Below are 19980 nucleotides of genomic sequence, written 5' to 3' on the forward strand. Positions count from 1 at the left end.
CACTGTGCTGGTTTCAGCCTCCTGCCACCGCTCCATATGCACAACTGTCCCACAGTGGGTGTCTCCATTTGCTCAAAAAACTTAAAATCAGTGTTTTTCGAGATGTGATAAGCAATAAAACCACATCAAGAGAGGTGGGTAAAGGAGACAGATGAGTAATGGGGCAGTGGAAAGCTGTTTACATATAACTATAATCAGTTTACATCAATAAATATAGTAATTTAGTTATGCACATACACACACACATACAGAAAGGCCCCAGCTGGGAATTGAACCAGGAACCCTGTTGCTGTGATTTTCGAATGTAGTCCTTTTTATTTCTCAACAGTCAATATTCATCACACATCAATAATAATGTAATCTTTTTTTGTTGCATCCACCTGGAATGTACAAATGAAAGATTTTTCTTTAAATTGCCCTGTTTGATGGACATGCCGGTGAAATATAATACGGGGGCATCCATCTGGGTTACGTAAACTAAGTAAGAAAGCAGAAACTGTTAAAGGAGTATCAACTGTAACAATAACAATAACAAAAATAATTTTATAAAGAGAGGGAATGGCTGAAAAGAAAATACCTCAATACAAGGTTGCAAAGGGGAGAAATGGACAAGGTTGATGTCATTTATTTAACTTCCTTTCAAAAGCTGGACTGATCAGAAGAATATGAAGACATGAATACATCCAGCAGATGGCAACCATGCAACTTCATGGACACCTGCGGCGTAAAATATCAACGAAGAAGAAAAGTTTCACTTCCAGTACATAGCTGTGACGTCTGTGTTTTGATCAAGGTTGAGTTACTGCATCACTAACATCTCTATGGCACCTCACAAATAGCTTATCTGGAACAACAGAGATATTTTATTTAAAAACAGCTCACTCTTCCTTGAGACTTGGGTTCAAAATGGTCTCCTACTGGTGGCTCAGCTGGCTAATAAGGAAGGACGATTACTCAGTTATAATGAATTCTGCTCAATATATAATTTCCCAGTTAGTCTCCAGGAATTCTCCATGGTAGGTGATGCTATACCCTCGGGCACCTTAATGTTGTTGAAAAACACAAACTATACTCTGTTTATTCCACTCACTGTCCCTGATCCAGCCAAATCATTTGTGGGAAAAATCTATTTTTCACAGCAGAATGGGAAGAGCAATAAGAGAATATGCAGGTTGTTCCAAGAAATGATCGTTTGTCGTCCATTTATAACATTTTATTGGTGCCGTTATATCCTGAATATCCACTGGAAAACTGTTTGGAAGATCCCCCATAAACATTTAATTGTAAATAAGGTGAAGGAAGTGTCATTTAAAATACTCCATAAAATTTACCCTGCTAAGCACTATATGGTAAAATTTAAAAGAGACATAAATACTGATTGAAGTTTCTGTGATGGCCTTCCAGAAACTGTGACGCATCTATTTTGGCTCTGCCCTTTCACACAAAGGTTTTGGATGGAGTTTAGCAGGTTTATTAATAACCATATTTTAAGAATTTTTTCCTTATGCTGGGAAAATGTTTTATTGTTTCTATAGATTCCCCTGAAAGGATGCTAAATGTTTTTTTTTTATAATAAACTTGGTTATTGTTTTTGCTAATTATATATTCATAAATGGAAATTTGCTAATAAAACGCCATATTTTCCCCATTTTATTAAAGATATAGAACTATATTTTAAATCAATATCAGACTACTCATGAAAAGGCTCTAAGGACAATTTCTATATGTACATCTTTGCATGTTTTCATCTAACAGCCCTGGTTGTTTGTTTGTTTGTTTACATAACTGTCATGTTATATTGTAAACTTAATTTGTTTGTTTGTTGTATACTTATATCTGTTTAAATAAAGTATTTAAGAAACAAACAAACAAACAAAAAAAACATCTCTATGGCACACTACGGTCCACTCCAGGTCGAGAGAGCTTGAAACATCATGAATAAACGAAAGCACTGCCGTTAAAAAAACAGCTTAAAAACCCTTTGGTCCTGTATTACGTTTATCTCTGTTCTGTTGAAGCGGCAAAAGCTAAAAACATGCTGGTTAATCACTGATCACCTTCCGCGGTAAGTTAAATACAATTAAAAAAGGACGTCAGCATTTTTTAACACGCCTGTTAAATTCTGTCTTTTATGTTTACTTGAAGGAGGGATTGATGTAAGAACGAACAGACATCAGCTATACGCAGTAACATTAACCCTATGCCAATATCTGAGTGTGTTGGAGAGGGTGAGCTGTCTGTGTGAAAGCGGTTAGCTGCTTCTCAGCTGTTACTTGGTGATTTTCTGATCATTGGAAGGACACTTACCAGTACTGAATTTGAAAAGCTCAGATAACTGCGATCAGACCTATCGGTTACGAGTTTTACCTCCATGAGACCCCCGACGTGGAGCTTGAAAAGCTGATGGATTTTGTTGCATCTTACATCTTGGATGTTTCTTCACAACCATCTCTGAGACGCCCTCTAAACATTTCAAGTCAAGTCAAGTCAAGTCTTTTATTGTCAGATACACAGAACAACAGAGTCGGACTGGGCACTGAAATTCTTAGGACAGGACACCGTACAGCAGCTACCATAACAAGACATAACATGCCGTAACATGTCATGTCATAAGTACTCTACCAAAGATATTTACAAGACAGTAGAAATAGATAGGCAATGTTGATACTACAATATGCAATATACAATATGCAACATACATTTTAAAGCTAATTACGAGAGCTGTACTGTACATATAATCCACATAATAGCCTATGCTAATCTGAGACCTATACTAACTATAACATAAGGAAAAATAAAAAAATAAATACAATGTTGTGCAATATTTCAGGTTGCAGTGCAATCAGCAGTGGAGGTAGGCATGTGTAAGTATAAAGTGTGTAAAGTATAAGTGTAAGTGTCGAGTGTGTAAGTGATGAGAGTGCATTATAGTCCATTTAGGAGCCTGATGGCCTTAGGAAAAAAAAACTGTTCTTTCATCACGGCTCAGCTTGAGGGGATTCTGATCTCTTCAGGTGATACTTTGATGGCCTCAGCTTTGCTCTGCTCAGTTGTGGCTCCAGCTTTTGCTGTGACTCTGTTCAGGGCTCTCAAGTTTTGAATGCAGGCAAGAAAGAGATACTCTACAAGACTAATAACCTGAAAGACTTCATCGGGTTATACACAGTGAGCGAGCCAGAGATGTTCTGTGGGGCCAAACTATAAAGTGCTTTATAGACTCTATGAGTAAGATGATTTAGAGGTGATTCTGTATTGAACAGGTAGCCAGTTGAGAGACTTCAGTTCCAGAGTGATGTGTTCAAATGTCTGTGTTTGTGTAAGAACTCTGAATGTGTTGAAGTCATCCTAAAGTGTTCCAGTGATCCAAACTGCTTGATATAAATGCATGAATCAGTCAATTTGAGATCTGTATTTTCCAACTTTAAACAATTTTTTAAAGTGGTAGAAAGCATTTGGTAATGATGCTCATCAGAACTGAAATCAGTGTCCAAAATAATGCCAATAATGATATATGCTCACTGTGTTTTAGATACAGTTAAGACAGGTATGACCAGATTTTCTGCTTCTGACTATTTGGACCAACGAGATGGAAGTGTCACGGTTGTGTTAAGGGAGGAACCAGGTGCAGACACGGACGAGAGCCAAAATGAAGTTAACGGATTTAGTTTAAAAAATATAAACAAAGCGCGGCAAAGGCTGGAATACAGACAAACTGAACATAAAACTAAGAAAATAACAAAACAGACTTAAATACTTGTAGACAGGACTGACGAGGGAAACCATGGACCACGGGTGTAGGAACAGGAACTACAGACATAGAAGACAAGGAATACAGACTAGGATTTCAGATAAGATAAGAGAAGACAAGACTAGGAATACAGAAGTATAGGACGAGGATCCGGCGTGGAGTGGTGGAACAAGAAAGACATATATACTTGGGAGGTGATTACTGGAGCAGGAACTGGTGGCTGATTAGTAAAGGGTTGCAGGAGAGAGATCTGTTCAATGGAGCGTAACTTGATTGGCTGCCGTTGGATGAATTGAGACAGGGATCAATTGATTCTCCCTGTTTACCCGGATGTTGTATCTGGTTCTTTTTCCACTGAATTTTTTTAAAGTTGAATTTTTTTCCACTGAATTTTTTGAAGTTGAAGTTTTTTACACTAATTTTTTTTTTAGAAATTTATTTATTTTACACTGTTGGTTTTTCAAATTCAAAGTCTGATTTTGATGCTGTAAAAATTCAATATTAGAAATTCGTATTCAAACTCTGATGGCACTGAAAAACTTCCATAGATCTTGTACAGCTTATATCCAAAGAGACTTACATGATTTAACCTCTGTATTTTCAAATGTAGCAGAATGAAGACAAAAAAAAAAACTGAATTGTTGACCAACATTTGTTTTTAAAGATTATTGTTGAATTTATTCTGTCTCAAGTTGTGGCTTATTCACAGTATTCCTCCTCAGCAGTTCAGTGCAGGTTATGTAAAGTCTGTCAGAGCAGAAGAAGATTAGAAACAGTTAATGCTGTTTGATATTCTAGTGTTTGTGTTTGACACTGTTTAGTGGAGGGAAGAAAAACTGACTGCCACACAAAAGACCTCCAAAATATTCACCCACATTCCTCCCAGAATTCTCAGAATTACTGTCTATCTGTGTTACTCAGTATGATAAAATTCTTCTTATTGGTGATTTTAATTTTCACATAGATGATGTTTCGGATAAAAAAGCTCGGGATTTTATACAAATGGTAGAAACATTTAATTTTAATCAGTATGTTACTAACCCCACACACAACAGAGGACATACTTTAGATCTAGTGATGTCAAGAAATCTGCACTTAGACATTGATGAAATTTTAGATGTTGCAGTCTCAGATCACTATTGTGTATTTTTTACAGTATCACTCCATTTAAACAAGAGAACTAAAACTAACAATTTAAAAAGGAAACGGTACCTCAAGGCATCAACTGCTAATGATTTCACTAACATTTTAAATAATACACCAATTCGCTATGAGGACCTTGATGTAAATAAAATGGTCAACTTTTTTAACACAAAAACAAGATCAGTTCTAGATTTAGTTGCTCCAGAAAAAGAAAAAAGGATCTCTTTGACTAAGAAAACACCATGGAAAACTGAACAACTTCAACAACTAAAAAGAAAGTGTCGTAGAGCAGAGAGGGTGTATAGAAAAACAAAACTTAATGTACACTATGACATTTTCAAAAATTGCATAGAAGTGTACAATAAGACCATGCGAACACAGAGGCAGTTACATCTCTCAAAAATTATAGATGAGAATAGTAACAATCCAAAATTTTTATTTTTAACCATAGACCGCCTTTTAAATCCCACAACCACAAAAGATTGGCTGTTAGAGGCATCGCCAAGCAAGTGTGAATTATTTGCACAATTTTTTAATGATAAAATCTATAATATTAGATCAAGACTGATGAGCTCAAAACCTGAAACTCTAATAGTCCTTCAATCACAATCTGTAATGCAGGATTTTAGAAAGATCTCTCTCTCAGAACTGCGTAAAATAATAACTCAGCTAAGTTCTGCGACCTGTACTTTAGATCCAATACCAACCTCTTTCTTTAAAGAGATTCTAGAAAGTGTTATTCATAATGTTTTAGATATCATAAACTGTTCCTTAGATACAGGCACTGTACCAGATGCCCTCAAGGTTGCTGTAGTTAAACCCTTACTGAAAAAACACAACCTTGACTCATCAGTTTTAAATAATTTCAGACCCATCTCAAATTTACCATTCCTTAGTAAAATCCTAGAAAAAGTCGTGTTTGCACAAGTAAATGAATTTTTAAAAAATAATGAGGTGTTTGATAAATTCCAATCAGGTTTCAGATCAGGTCACAGCACTGAAACAGCTCTGGTCAGAATAGTAAATGATCTCAGAGTTAATGCGGACAGAAACCAGATATCTGTCCTCCTTCTCTTAGATCTCATTGCAGCTTTTGACACGGTAGACCTCGACATTCTTATAGATCAACTTGAAAATTGGGTAGGCCTTTCGAGAACAGTCCTACAGTGGTTCAAATCGTATCTTAGAGGCAGAAAGTTCTTTATTAGTCTAGCCGAGCATAGATCCAATGTTTATGATATAAATTATGGTGTCCCTCAAGGTTCAGTACTGGGTCCTCTACTGTTCTCTCTTTATATGCTACCATTAGGACACATTATTAAAAAACATGGAGTCAGTTATCATAACTATGCAGATGACACGCAACTCTATATCTCTGTTGAGCAAAATGATACAAGTGCTCTAGACAAACTAACATCCTGCTTGAACAGCATCACTAACTGGATGAATAGAAACTTCCAAAAACTGAATGAAGAAAAAACAGAAATTCTTATAATTGGCAACCTAGCAGATAAATCAAAGGTTTTGAACCAACTTGGAAATGTGTCTAAGCAAGTGAAGGATGAAATTAGAAATCTGGGTGTAATTCTAGACTCCAAATTAACTTTTAAACCTCACATTGGAAATATTACAAGAACAGCATTCTATCACCTACGAAAGATTACACGGGTTAGACCATTCCTCAAACAGAAGGATGCTGAGAAACTGATCCATGCTTTTGTTTTCTCAAGACTTGACTACTGTAATGCGCTATTTACTGGGCTCCCAAAATCTACGACTGACAGATTACAGCTTGTTCAGAATGCTGCTGCTAGAATCCTAACCCGCACTAAAAAGAGAGAACACATCACACCTGTTCTAGCTTCACTACACTGGCTCCCTGTTTCTTTTAGAATAGATTTTAAAATTCTCTTATTGGTTTTTAAATCTCTGAATAGATTAGCACCTCCGTACATTTCAGAACTACTCACGGAGTATGTTCCGGGTCGAGCTCTGAGATCATCAGGTGCTACTTTACTAAGTGTTCCTAGGATGAAATATAAAAAGACGGGTGAAGCTGCTTTCTGTTTTTATGCACCAAAAATCTGGAACTTTTTACCAGTGCACATTCGTCAGTCAACAGATATTACACACTTTAAAAAGCAGCTAAAAACACATCTACACTGTAAAAAACAGAATTACGCGTTGTTCAAGTAATTGCATGTTCACAATTGAATGGATAAGGAAATATGAATAATTATTAACGAACAGAAAAATCCTCATCAAACTGATAGGGCGCACCTCAGTGATGTGCAAATATACAATAGTGAATAATCTTAATTGAAAATACATAATCGCCACAGGTGTTTATTCGGCGCATGCGCTTACTGGCCAAGACACGGGGTTTCCCACCTTTCCTCTCGAAATTGGAAGGGCTGACTGAGCAACGTGTTTCTCTCTCCGGTTGAAATTTTTTCCACTTGACATGCAGCCAGGATGGCCAAACTTTGAAAAGGTACGTTACCAGGCTGTAAGTACAATATTGTGTCCTACTCAAGACATAATTTAAAAGGTCTGTGTGCGTTTTTATGAATTACGAGATTTCGATACACACCATGTTTTAGTTTTGACCCAGTGTTTGATATTAAGCTAGCTCATGTGGCAATCACGTTAGCTAAATTTCGAGTGAAGTCCTGCAGAGATGTTCAACCATGTTGTCTGTGTGTTTATCCCATTTACAAACCGGCAGTGTATCTTTGGTACACTATATGGCCCTCTTATTTTACCAGCGCGGTATTTCTGATTTCAGTGCGCACATTGACCATGCGTTGTGCAATGTTTGCTAGCTGATCGCACTAGTCTAGTGACACGCTGCCTGTTCACCAGGGACTAGCCATATCATTTACTGGTAAAGCTAACATTAAACGACTCAAAGTCGTTCATGTTGTCATGATCTATGTTTTGATGTTGCTGTTTAGCTGTTATATGGATAGTAGTGTACGTCTGTAAGGCCGTATTGCCCACGTTTGTGATGACATCTAACTTGTGCACATCAAATATGCTAGCTATTAAATAGTAACCTTAAATGTAATGCAATGTTATTTTGGTATGCTACGTGGTTCCTAGCACAAGGGTTTTTCTTATGGATACTAAACTTATTTGGAATACTCTGATTATATGTTTCAGATATAACAAATCTCCCATGTTCTGCAAGTACTGCGGTTTCTCTGCAGACCAAGACAGTCTTGTCAGACACCAGCAGCTTCATCACAGGAGACCCCACCATTGGCCGTGTGTGCACTCCAACTGTCCGTGTGTATTCAAAACTCCAGGAGCCCTCAAGTCACACCTCTCAAGATATCATAACAAAGGTGCACTTGTTCATAATCAGCCTAATTTGAATTTCAAATGTGAATGTTGTGAGTTTCAGGAATTATGTTCTGAAAGGGATTTTTTTAAACACCTAGGAAATCACCTCAAAATTCAAGAAACTGTTCAGTGTCCTTTTTCAGGCTGTGACTTTAAAACAAACACTTACAAAACATTCAGTTCACACAAAAGCAGAAAACACAAGCAATATGATACAAATGACTTTAGAACTGTGATTCAGCCTTTTGCTGTACCTGCAGCTGGAAGTATTGATGACGATGATATTGCTGCTTCAACTTCCATTCCACAAGAATCGAGTCATACAGCAGATAATTTTGATGGTACAACAGTTGAGCACAAACTTGCAAGTCTTTTTCTGTCTATGCAAACCGTTTTGCATGTCTCACGAAGTGCAGTTCAAACAATAATTGAGGGACTACGTGATATATTGATTTGCTCAAAATCCAGTGCTTTTCAGGTAGTGTCAGAGGTTCTGGCAAAACACAACATTTCATCAGAGAACACAATTGTTAAGGAGATAGTTGATTCAGTTTTTGCATCCAATCCATTGCTGTCAACAATTTCTGAAAAGGGCTGCCTATCCACTGACTACAGAAGAAACTTGTATTTTGCACAAACTTTTCCTTTGATTGAGGCAGTAGAATATCGATACGCACAAGATAGTAGAAACACGTTTGTTTATGTACCTTTGACTTTGGTGCTTGAAAACTTGTTGAGACGCCCAGATTATTCAGGTGCATTAGTTTTGAGTCAAGAGCACTTGCCTGGTGTTTACAGGACTTTCCAGGATGGCCATTACTTTAGGCAGCACAATGTTTCCCTCACTGAAGAGACAGAAATCAGTATAGCCCTTTACATTGATGAGTTTGAATTGTGCAACCCGTTAGGAACATCACGCAAGATCCACAAAATAGTTGGAGTGTATTGGGTCATCCTAAACTTACCAGCGAAGTTCAGGGCAGGTTTGACATCCATTCAGTTGGGAGCTTTAGGAAAGAGTGTTGATGTCAAGAAGTTTGGTTATGAGAGTTTTTTAGAGCCCCTCATAAAGGATCTTAAGCTGGTTGGTCAACATGGGGTCTTTGTGGAGAACTTGAAGACGACCGTTAATGTAAAGTTGTTTTGTGTCTGTGCAGATAATCTCGGAGCACATGGTTTAGCAGGATTCCAGGAAAGCTTTATTGTGGATAAGTTTTGCCGTTTTTGCTTGGTGAGTCATAGAGAAATAGCAACTGTTAAATCAGGGGATTTTGTTTTGAGAACTGTTGAACAGCACAATGAGTTTGTGGAAGAGCTTAAGCGAAATGAAACCATTAAGAGTGTAAATGGTGTTAAACGTGAGTGTGTTTTGAGTAAGCATTTGTCCAACTTTCATCCTGTAACGGGGTTCCCCCCTGATGTCTTGCACGACGCTTTTGAAGGCATTGTTCCGATCGAATTAGCATTGTGCCTTTCAGACTTGATTTCTAAAGGATTTTTCACTTTGGCCCGACTTAACCACAGCATCAGATCATTCCCCTATAAATATACAGATAAAGTCAACAAGCCAAAGGTCATTGCTAAATCAGCCCTTTCAAAGAAGTCTATTGGGGGGAATGGACATGAAAACTGGGCGCTGCTGCGACTGCTTCCTCTCATGGTTGGTTGGCTCGTCCCAGAGAATGAACCATCATGGGAAATATTAATGGACTTGAAGGAGATCGTTCAAATAGTTGTTTCTGACAAATTCACAGAAGAAACATTAAGTTATCTGGCATTTAAGTTATCAGATCATCGCTTGCTACTTAAAGCCACGTTTCCTGATTTTGTCTTAAAACCGAAACATCACATAATTGAGCATTATCCACACCTCATACGCTGTTATGGTCCGTTAGTGGAACTATGGACCATGAGGTTCGAAGCAAAGCACAGTGTCTTCAAGAGAGTTGCTCGGGATATACATAACACAAAGAATGTACTGCTTTCCTTAGCTACAAAGCATCAGCAGTTAATGGCATACAATTTGGCTGGACAAAGCCTCTTTAAGTCTGACTTGTACATCGACAAAGTTGTAGCTGTTAAGGTGGAAACTTTGGGCAGTGCACAGAGATCTGCGGTGTTAAGAAAATTGCCACATGTTGACACTGTTTCTATTACTCGCAAACTCGAACTGTTTGGAACAGAATATTCTCAAGGCATGATTGTCACAGCTGGGCATTGCTATGGGCAGCCAGAGTTTTTCAAAATTTTGAGCATCATTATCCATGGAGACAAAGTATTATTCTTGTCAAAGAAGCTTGTCGCCTGGTACTTTGAGCATCATAGGTCTTTTCAAGTAGAGGACAGTGTCTATGGTGAAATCACAGTTGTTGACGTCAATCAATTGAATCATTACTATCCTTTGGCAGCTTACCTTGTTGGGGGAAGGCTCTGGGTGACGCTGAGGACACATTGTTAGACGAATCATGGTGAGTCTTACAACGTTATTCCAAAACTAGTCTCATAAATTCCAATTCCATGAATGTGTTTGTATTGTGTATAATGTATTACACTGCCTCAAAGTAAAGGGAACACCTAAGCAATGAAATGCAACTCCCAGTCAATCATACTTCTGTGATACCAGCCTGTCCAGTTACGAAGCAACATGCAGTGTGAATCCATTTTGCTTACTGTTGTGCGAATTTAACAAGCAATGGCTAGAAAGTAGAGGTAATAGTCAAAATACGCCCCAAAACCAGTTATGTCACAGACCATTTTTCTTTTTTCATCCTTTCTGGCAGAGTTTTTGGTCATATCTGCATTTTGACAGTGTCCCACACCTGGAGGTACCATGAGGCGGTGTCTATCTCACTCAATTTGCTCAGTGAGTGCCACTCATCCGAGATGAGTAGGACTACCTGAGCAAATTCAATGGGTGACAGACACCGCCTCGTGGTTACTAAAGGGGTGTGAAACTGTCAAAATTCACATGTGACCAAAAACTAGGCAAGAATTGATGAAAAAAAAAAAGAGAAATGGTCTGTGACTCCACCTGACGAATAACTATATTTTGGCCGTATTTTAGTTATTAACAGTAATTTCTACCCATTGCTTGTTAAATATGACAAAGTAGGCAAAATGGCTTCACAATCAGTTGCTTTGTAACTGGACAGGCTATCACAGAAATATGAGTGTGACTTGGGAGTTGCTTTGGTGTGTCCTTTATTTTTTCGAGCAGTATATTTTCTGATCCTGAATGTTTCCTGTTTCATAGGTACTGTTGCTCAGAGTCATAATATCCGCTGATCAAGCAAGACGTGTCCAAATTGAAGAATTGCCAGAGTCTGTGGATGCGCTTGTGGATTTCATAAAAGAAAAACTACAACTTCAGGGGGATTTCCAATTGCAGTTTGAGGACCCTGAATTCCAAAATGCCCGCTGCGATTTGTCAGATATATCAGAACTTCCAGCTGAACGTGCAGTTCTACACATTAAGTGGAAAGGGCATTCAGCTTATGAAGATCCCTTGGAGCGATCACAGTCCCTTGGATCCATCTCGTCACTTGACACTGCAAGCTTAAGCTCCTCCAAAGGAATCTCACCTGCCACTTCACCCAGCCCCTCGCCCACCACCTCAGGAAATTTGCGCAGTGCGTCAGAGTGGCCCTGTCCATTCCTTATCCCCGCTCTGTCCCTTGATGTTGAGCTGAAGTTAAGAAAAGGCAATGAGGCATATGAGAAGACCAAGAAAAGCATTGATGTTACAAGAGACATTAAGACAGACATTCTTGACAAACTTGCCCATGCTGCTTTTGCTATAAAAGCGTATCCTCAGCCTCATGAAGTTGAATCGATTGCAGTTGCTTTGATTACCAAATATCCGTGCCTCAGAGATGTCGATGGCAATGGTTATGATGGATGGCTTGGCAGTATCAGGAACAAGTTCAACAACTTCAGAGCAAAGCTGCGACTGGCTGGTTGCAGTGACGTTTCCCTTAATAGCAAAAGAAAGACAGATGGAGAGACTGGACCATACACACTGAAGAAGGCCAAACGTGGTGAGATTAATCATTTTCCTGAACATCCAAATCAGCAGGATGATGCCTCACTTGAACAGCAAAGAAAGCTCTTGGTGGAAGCATCAAAGAAAGCCAAAATCGATCAGAAATTCATAAGGGAAACAATGGAAATGACCTTTTCCCTGAGGAGAAGGGAGCTTGTTGATGACCAGCCGATGGTGACTGAAGTGCAGGACAGATGGCCTGCTTTATTTTTCAAAGAGCAGGTAAGAATTTACAAATTTGGTACTACTGTAGACGTCTGTATCCTGAGAACCCCTCCATTGTTTGACTTGTACCTTTTTGTGTATGTTGCTTTGTGTATTTGACAGATTGATGCTGAGTTTTTTCGCATCACAAACAAGATGCTGTTGACGACATTCAGAGCTGCAGTGGACGAATACACTCCCAAACTACTTCGTCTGTACCGTGCCCGAAAAGCAGCCTTTGGAAAGGCTATGGAGGATGTCATGGCGAAGCTTGATGATGAGGTATGTTGTGGTTGAAATACTTACCTTTTGGAAGACTGCTCAAACCAGGTTTAAAAAAAAACCCAACAAAACAAATAAACAATGTACATACCTTGCACTGCTTCAAAAACCTAAAAGGAACAGCAAAGCAAGTCAGTCAGCTTACTTCTATGATATCAGCATGTCCAGCTAGAAAGCAACACTCGTTGTGAAATCGGTTTTGCCAACTGTCCAGTCGGAAGGCAAAATAAATTCACAATGAGTGTTGCATCCTAACTGGACAGGCTGATATCATAGATTGACATGATCGATCATGATTCACTTGGAGTTGTTTTGCTTTCTTTTAGCTGTCCCATTTATGTGTGTGTTTCTGGAACAGTGTAGTTGCTGGGGAAAAACCTTTAATTTATGGGAGTAAAAAGAAAATGAGTATAAAGATTTTTACTATAAGGAAGTGTATGACCTCAACTATTGTGACCTAACTAACCATGTTGTTTTTTTTCTGCTTTTTTGGCATAGACCTCTGACATCCTCTGGCACCGCAAAGACGCTGCTCTTCGAGGACTTCCAGTATTTCTCCGTGATGAACCTAAGGAACTCTTCAGAGAATGCCTTGTAAGTAGTCATTAACATCAAACAGGAACTACATTTTTTTTTCAAAGAAATCGTATAACGGCTCACAATACCTTTTATTTCTCATATACACATATACTGTGTACACTATACGCATGCACACTCAGACTGAAAGTATGCCGACATATATGTAGGACAGTAATAGACTACAACAGAGAATAAAAATGGCGTATTAGTGTAAGAGGAGGTAATGAATAGAAGAGGGGGTGGGGTTAATTGCACCTGTGGCGCCTCCCTGAGGGCAACAGTTCAAACATCTCAGTGATGAGGGAGCTGTCATTGATAAGCTGTTTTGTCATGAGTAGATGGTACAGGAGAGGGCAGAACACATTTACAAAGTCAATGTGAGTGTAAAATCCTTTTTTCCTCAGGAGACCGATGTAGATGATGTGGCTCTCCAGGGCGTGGCTGTGGGAATTCTTTATGTTCGTGAAGACTGTGGTCCAGGGACATCTACGCGAGTGCAAAACATTGCAGTCCTCCTCGAAGAGAGAGTGGTTTTGCAAGATCTCCCAGATACTCCAACTGCTCTGGCATACCTTTTTGGCCTCCTTTATGCCCTGAATATCTCCTACCCGAAGGCTCTGAAGTATACTTTCGAAACTTTGCAAAATATCTTCATGGAAATCGGTCCAAAATGCACACAGCGTGTGCGATCTCTGAAGAACAAACTTGCATTGTAAGAGTGAATACGACGTTGTATTTTAAAAAGCGTACTGGTTACATCAAGTTCCCCTTGATGGCCCATGTTCTTACGGTGTTGTAGTACGGCTATGTTTTAGAGAAAAATGCGGATGGCATTTTATTTCAATGTTGGCGTAGTTATTGCACTTTGCACTTTATACAGCAGTATAGTTGCCCATCATTGGCTTTATTTTACATTGATTTTTTTACTTACCAGACATGTTGAACCTTATAGCATTTAGGTTGTGCAGGCCCATGTTCTGAATCAGCCAGTGTGCATTAAAGGGGAACTCCGGGGCATTTGAAGCGCAATCCCATTGCTAGAGGTTGTCAAATACTGATAGTAGGACACAGACAGGTGCAAATCGGCGCTCCCTGTGCGGCGATTGCACTGTTCGCGCAGCCTGTCATGCTAGCCAAATACGTGGTGGCTAAGGGGCAAGTGCTAAACCTTCCACGTAAAACAACAACTTGCACACTGCAGAAACGTCACACCACTTTATAAACCATCCGACAAAGTCACAAGCCTTACCATCAAAACCATATGCATGGTTCTCACATTACTGGCATGGGGACGTTACAAAACAACTTTATAAACAGCATGTCACTTACCGGTTGTTGGTACGCGCGCGCATGTGAAAGCCCAAAAGAGTCGATGGAGAATAATCCCATATACAAAGCAGTTATCTTCTCTAGAAAAACTGCGTTCAAGTATTTAAAACATTACAGCAATACATGCCCAGTAATATTGTTTTAATGTTATAAATACTTGAACGCAGTTTTTCTAGAGAAGATAATTGTTTTGTATATGGGATTATCGTCCATCGACTCTTCTGGGCTTTCACATGCGCGAGCGTACAACCAGCCGGTGAGTGACATGCTGTTTATAAAGTTGTTTTGTAACGTCCCCATGCCAGTAATGTGAGAACCATGCATATGGTTTTGATGGTAAGGCTTGTGACTTTATTGTCGGATGGTTTATAAAGTGGTGTGACGTTTCTGCTGTGTGCAAGTTGTTGTTTTACGTGGAAGGGTTAGCAGTTGCCCCTTGGCCACCACGTATTTGGCTAGCATGACAGGCTGCGCAAACAGCGCAATCGCCGCACAGGGAGCGCCGATTTGCACCTCTCTGTGTCCTACTATCAGTATTTGACAACCTCTAGCAATGGAAATGCGCTTCAAATGCCCCGGAGTTCCCCTTTAAGGCTGTGTAGGTACAAATACTTGATTTTGTTAAAAAAAATACTTGATTTTGTTAAAAAAAATACTTATGGAAATAAAGTTTTTTACAAAGTGTGAAGTTTGTTGTACATTATTGAAGTTTTGTAATTGTGTAGAACAGTTACAAAAGGAATGTATACTTTATTGATAAATTGTGATGACCTCAATTGCCTTTTTTTAGTAAAGTGAATTGTCACTGTTCAGCAAAAAGAAAAATCCTTGTTGGTAGAATAAGGAATTTAAAATTGACTTAATTAAGAATTCTTAATAAAGATTACAGTGTTATCATAGTTAAGATTATGATGGGAACATTATTGGCAAAACATACAATTCTGAATGCAGACGGTTGCCTGTAAATTTCAAATATTCTCAACTATTCTTTTTTTACGGTGTATACACCCTCGCCTTCCACTAGTTTTATAGATTTTATTATTATTATTATTACTATTTGTATATTGCATTTGATGTTTCTATATTTTATTGGTAAATTCATTTTTATTTTTTATTTTTAATGCTTTGTCTTTGGTTTGTGTCTGTTTCCTCCTCGCTCTGTCCCCCCCCCCCCCCCCCGAGTGACATGTTCTATTGTGTTCTATTTTGCTGTTCTTGTGATTGTTTTACTTTATTGCTTTACTTTTTGTATTGATCTTATTTGTTAAGCACTTTGAGCTACATTTTATGTATAAAAGGTGCTATATAAATAAATTTATTATTATTATTATTATTATTTAAAAGTCATTCAAATATCTTCATTAAGGATGATTCCTGGGTGCAGCCTTCATATGAAGTAAAACTAAACAACACCAGTTAGATGAGATTCTTAATTTCACATCTCATTCTCATTTCCTGGTCATTTATTGAACATTACAGCACGTTATAAAACAAGACACGGAAAAGCATCAGATAACAACGTCTGCTGCACAACCAGCAGGGTTTTTGGATTTAAACTCCTGACAACATTTCCTTGTTTGTTAAAAACAAAAAGCAGCAAAAGCCACATTTCAATGTTCTCTGTGCTGTCTCTCATCTTACAGGCTGTTATATGCTTACACTCTGTCAGAGTTAAATTGATTTTCAATACTGAACTTTTATAAGATGTATTTATATATACATGACTGGATCATTGATGTGGTGTGTAGGTTTATTATTAATCACAATCATGTAGATTTATTAAAGACATATTTGTAACTGCTCAGGTTTTCTTCTTTAACAATGAAACTTTTAGAAACTACTGATACTTATGATGTGGTTGTTACACTGTGATGTAAGTTGCAGTGAACCAGTGTGTGGGTGACTCTCATTATTTCCTGTTTCTATGAAGTGTGTGTATAAATGTCTATGTGTGAGTGTCACTGTAAACACCAACTGAAGCAGGAGTGACCACAGAGATTATATGCTCATAAAGCTATGTGTCTCACAGGCTTGTTTGATAAAATAACTGATCTACTGCAGTCATTACTGTTCTAAAGTCTGCTGGGAGGCAGAAGGTTATGTATCACTCTCCATATGACAGCAGGGTGAACAGGCTGTGCCTCAGGTGGGCTTTGTCTCTGAGTATGTTTGGGCTGTGAGCAGACACACCACCTCACCCACTCCACTGGTGCTGAACCAGCTTGTGCTCTAAAAACATTCATGCAGAGCTGCTGCAGCTTCATCCGTCCACACTTCAACAGTTTTTACTGATGGTTTGATCCTGAAAACAAAACAGCAGGAAAATCAGGGAGTTGCTATCTGATAGATCAAAATAAGGATGCAGTTTGCAGCTTTCCAAAGCTGTTACCATCTCACTGATTTTGTCATGTGACTGCTGCAACGTCAGCGGTGTCTGGAACATCCAAACTGCTTAAGTTACAGTTGTAAAGCTTTACAGATGTGAAGTGGAATTAACCAGTTGGACTGACTTTGAAGATGGGTATCTGAACACTGTTGCGTTAACAATATCACCCTTACTGTCACAGCTGCAACAAATTCAGTATTCTGTTGGAAGTTTCAGATGTGTCTGCAGTGGTAGCAGAAATGATGTGTAAATGTCTTAAGTTACTAAAAGCTGCCGGCAGCTTCGGCAGTGATGAGAAGCGCATTTTTCAGCCCATATCTCTAACTTCCAGAGACCCATGCCATTGTGTTGTAGAGGGGACCACTATTATTCAGTTGCTTCTGCACCTGGACAATGAGCATACACATCCAGGTAAACCAGGACAACCTTTAAAACCTTTTCAGATATTTTTTCTTTCTTTTTTAAATGTTTTTTTTATTAATACTATTATTATAACAAATATCCAGAAATGAAGATGGCTGGTTTAAGGAGTTTTAAACAACATCCTCCTCAGTACTTTGCATTTTTCCAGATAAATTCATTAGACTGAGCCAGCCCTCTGGCCAAAAAAACCTGAAATATTTCCACATGATGCAGCTGAAAGAGCTGTGATGTCATGTCATTGTTAAGGAAACTTGAAGAAAAACCTGTTGAATTACAGGCTCTTGGATCATACAATTTCATTTGATGCAGTTTAGTAGAAAAAAAGCTTCTTCTGAGTTTTAAAGGCATTCTACCAACAGGATGATATCTACTGTAAACTGGCTCCCATGTTTGTTCTGTCATGTCTGTGGAATGCGGCTATTAGTCAAAGAAAGACTAAATCAAATGTTATAGCTGATCATTTAGAATTCAGATTAGTAAAATATTCCTTATGTGTCTGACACAGACTGCAGAAAGCTTTGTCGGGTCTGCTTTTAAGAGTGTTGCATCAGAAGACGGTCGTTCTGAGGCAAAGTTATTGTTTGGTGTTTCATTCAACAGAGAAGAGGGTAAGTGTAAAAACTGTTATATCATAACCACAACATAATAGTAGGGAAGGACGATGGTTCTGAATTTCCTTTTCTATTGCAAAATGTACAAATATTCAGGAAAAACAAAGACCACATTAAAAGGTAGGTGTGTCTAATGTTTTAAAGACTAATATAGAAGACTGGATCAATTCTGATGTTTTTAAATGTGCTATATAAATAAAGCTGACTTGACTTGACTGCACTGAAAAATGGAAAACAACTAATTTCTGCAACAGAGACTCACCTCTGCAGCAATCCTACTGTCTGTGGTCTTCTTCCCCGAGAGCCCGGCGCTTCCTCGGATGCTTGCTTGATGAACGTGATTGATTCGATGAATTGTCCAATCACGTTGAGATTAAAAATAAGGAAAACTCTGCCATTGGTCTGGGCGCACAGAGCTGCGAACTAGAATAAATTTTTCATGCGCCAATGAAAAGCTGCCTCTGCTTGTTCGCGGTAAAAAAAGTTTGCTAGCTCTCATAGACTCCAGTGTTACCGGCGACCACCTGGAGGAGGGCTTTATATCCAATAGCAAATAGCAAGCCTATCTTAAAGGAAAACGTCGGAAAATTTCAATTTTCCTATTTTCCATGACACCTGTCCTCCAAAATCGATTTCTCACACTGTTTTACATTTTTCAACCCATAACCTTGCGCTCCCAGATTTTTTCACTTCTGGCCATGGGCGCAGCCATGTTCAGCCACATCCGGGCATATTTTACGTCAGAAATGCAATTCTACTTGTGCAGCGGAAATAAAATTCTACTTGTGTGGCGGGAGTGTGCTCTAACAAAGTGTAGAGTGTAACTTGGAAATACAGAATGATTGAATACTACCTGTATAGAATTAGAAATTATTTTAATTTCAACATGTATGTTCACATGTAGTGATAGTCTACAACTGCCTCGTCGGCGTGAAGGAAACCCTTGTAGGTCCCGTCCTGCGACTCATATTTATCCCTGATCGCCCACACCGCACAGGAGGGAATCACTCTTTGGAAGCGCTTCCCAAGTCTCCCATGGAGAAAGTAGGTCACCTGCCGGTAGGCCTGGAAACGGTACACAAGGTTGGGCATGGGGTCCGGAAACGCCTCACGGCTCGTGGATACAACCGGTGAGTCGTTAGCATTTGGCGGCGGTGTCGCGGCTGCTGCGACAGCCACTTGTCCATCCTTATTTTTAGCCTTATCCGACCATCTCGGCTGATGGCTATAAGCTAACATAACTTGGATCGAGAGGCTGATCATGATCTGACTCGGACTCAGGCGAAACTTCGCATTCTATCTCCGGGTCCGAGTCAGACCAAGACAGTTCGTAAGTGTCTTCCATTGCTGTAGAAAAAATGTTTGCATTTCTGACGTCATGTTGAGTGAACATGGCGGCGCTAGGGAGGGAGAGCCAGAGCGGTATAACTTGAATTTCAAACATTCGCGAATGTTACTTTCTCGGGCTGACAAATGTAAACAAGGTGAGAAATCGATTTTGGGGAACATATGTACCAGGGAAAATAGTAAATTTGAAACTTTCCAGCGTTTTCCTTTAAAGTCGAAAGCATTTAATGGTTGCTGGCAGTGGCATGTAGCCTACAGCAGAGTCCATCACACCACTGCACGAGTAAAATCGCAATGTACAAATGTATAATTAATTTCATATTTGTTATGGTTGATTCACGGGAGGGGCGGCGCTCTAGCGCCCTCTATTGACCAACCGCCACTGCTTTTGTTTTTAAAATAGCAGCTTGTTTCTTTACTTTTTTTCTATACTATGAGCTAATAACATCTAAATGCAGTATATAATGTGCCTTTTAACTGATCACGACTTTGTGACACTAAACAGGACCTACCCCAAGTCCTCCTTTATTGCTTTTTT

At 39.0% G+C, this 19980-nt stretch overlaps 1 protein-coding gene across 3 annotated transcripts; it reads left to right on the forward strand.

Moving 5' to 3' along the window:
* Nucleotides 1-7234: 7234 nt before the first annotated feature.
* Nucleotides 7235-14362, forward strand: LOC142377772 (uncharacterized). Of its 3 annotated transcripts, none has more exons than XR_012769549.1 (7): nucleotides 7235-7400; nucleotides 8057-8241; nucleotides 10648-10707; nucleotides 11493-12503; nucleotides 12609-12767; nucleotides 13266-13361; nucleotides 13751-14362. XR_012769549.1 is itself a non-coding variant. In XM_075462081.1 (7 exons), the coding sequence occupies exons 3-7, from the start codon at nucleotides 10705-10707 to the stop codon at nucleotides 14060-14062; spliced, it is 1581 nt and encodes a 526-aa protein (XP_075318196.1). In that variant the 5' UTR covers nucleotides 7243-7385; nucleotides 8057-8241; nucleotides 10648-10704; the 3' UTR covers nucleotides 14063-14362. The 3 variants fall into 3 exon arrangements, 2 of the variants coding, with proteins under 2 accessions (XP_075318196.1, XP_075318197.1); XM_075462081.1 differs by having other exon boundaries at nucleotides 7243-7385; XM_075462082.1 differs by lacking the exons at nucleotides 7235-7400; nucleotides 8057-8241 and having other exon boundaries at nucleotides 10276-10707.
* The last annotated feature ends 5618 nt before the right edge of the window (nucleotides 14363-19980 follow it).

The sequence above is a fragment of the Odontesthes bonariensis genome, chromosome 3 (genome assembly GCF_027942865.1).
Source record: "Odontesthes bonariensis isolate fOdoBon6 chromosome 3, fOdoBon6.hap1, whole genome shotgun sequence".
Taxonomy (NCBI): Eukaryota; Metazoa; Chordata; class Actinopteri; order Atheriniformes; family Atherinopsidae; genus Odontesthes; species Odontesthes bonariensis.

Bases quoted from the DNA above. Each gene is read 5' to 3' on its own strand.
- LOC142377772 (XM_075462081.1), top strand. The intron at 12,768-13,265 runs GTATGTTGTGGT...TTTTTGGCATAG, and splicing joins TGGCGAAGCTTGATGATGAG to ACCTCTGACATCCTCTGGCA. The intron at 13,362-13,750 runs GTAAGTAGTCAT...TTTTTTCCTCAG, and splicing joins AACTCTTCAGAGAATGCCTT to GAGACCGATGTAGATGATGT.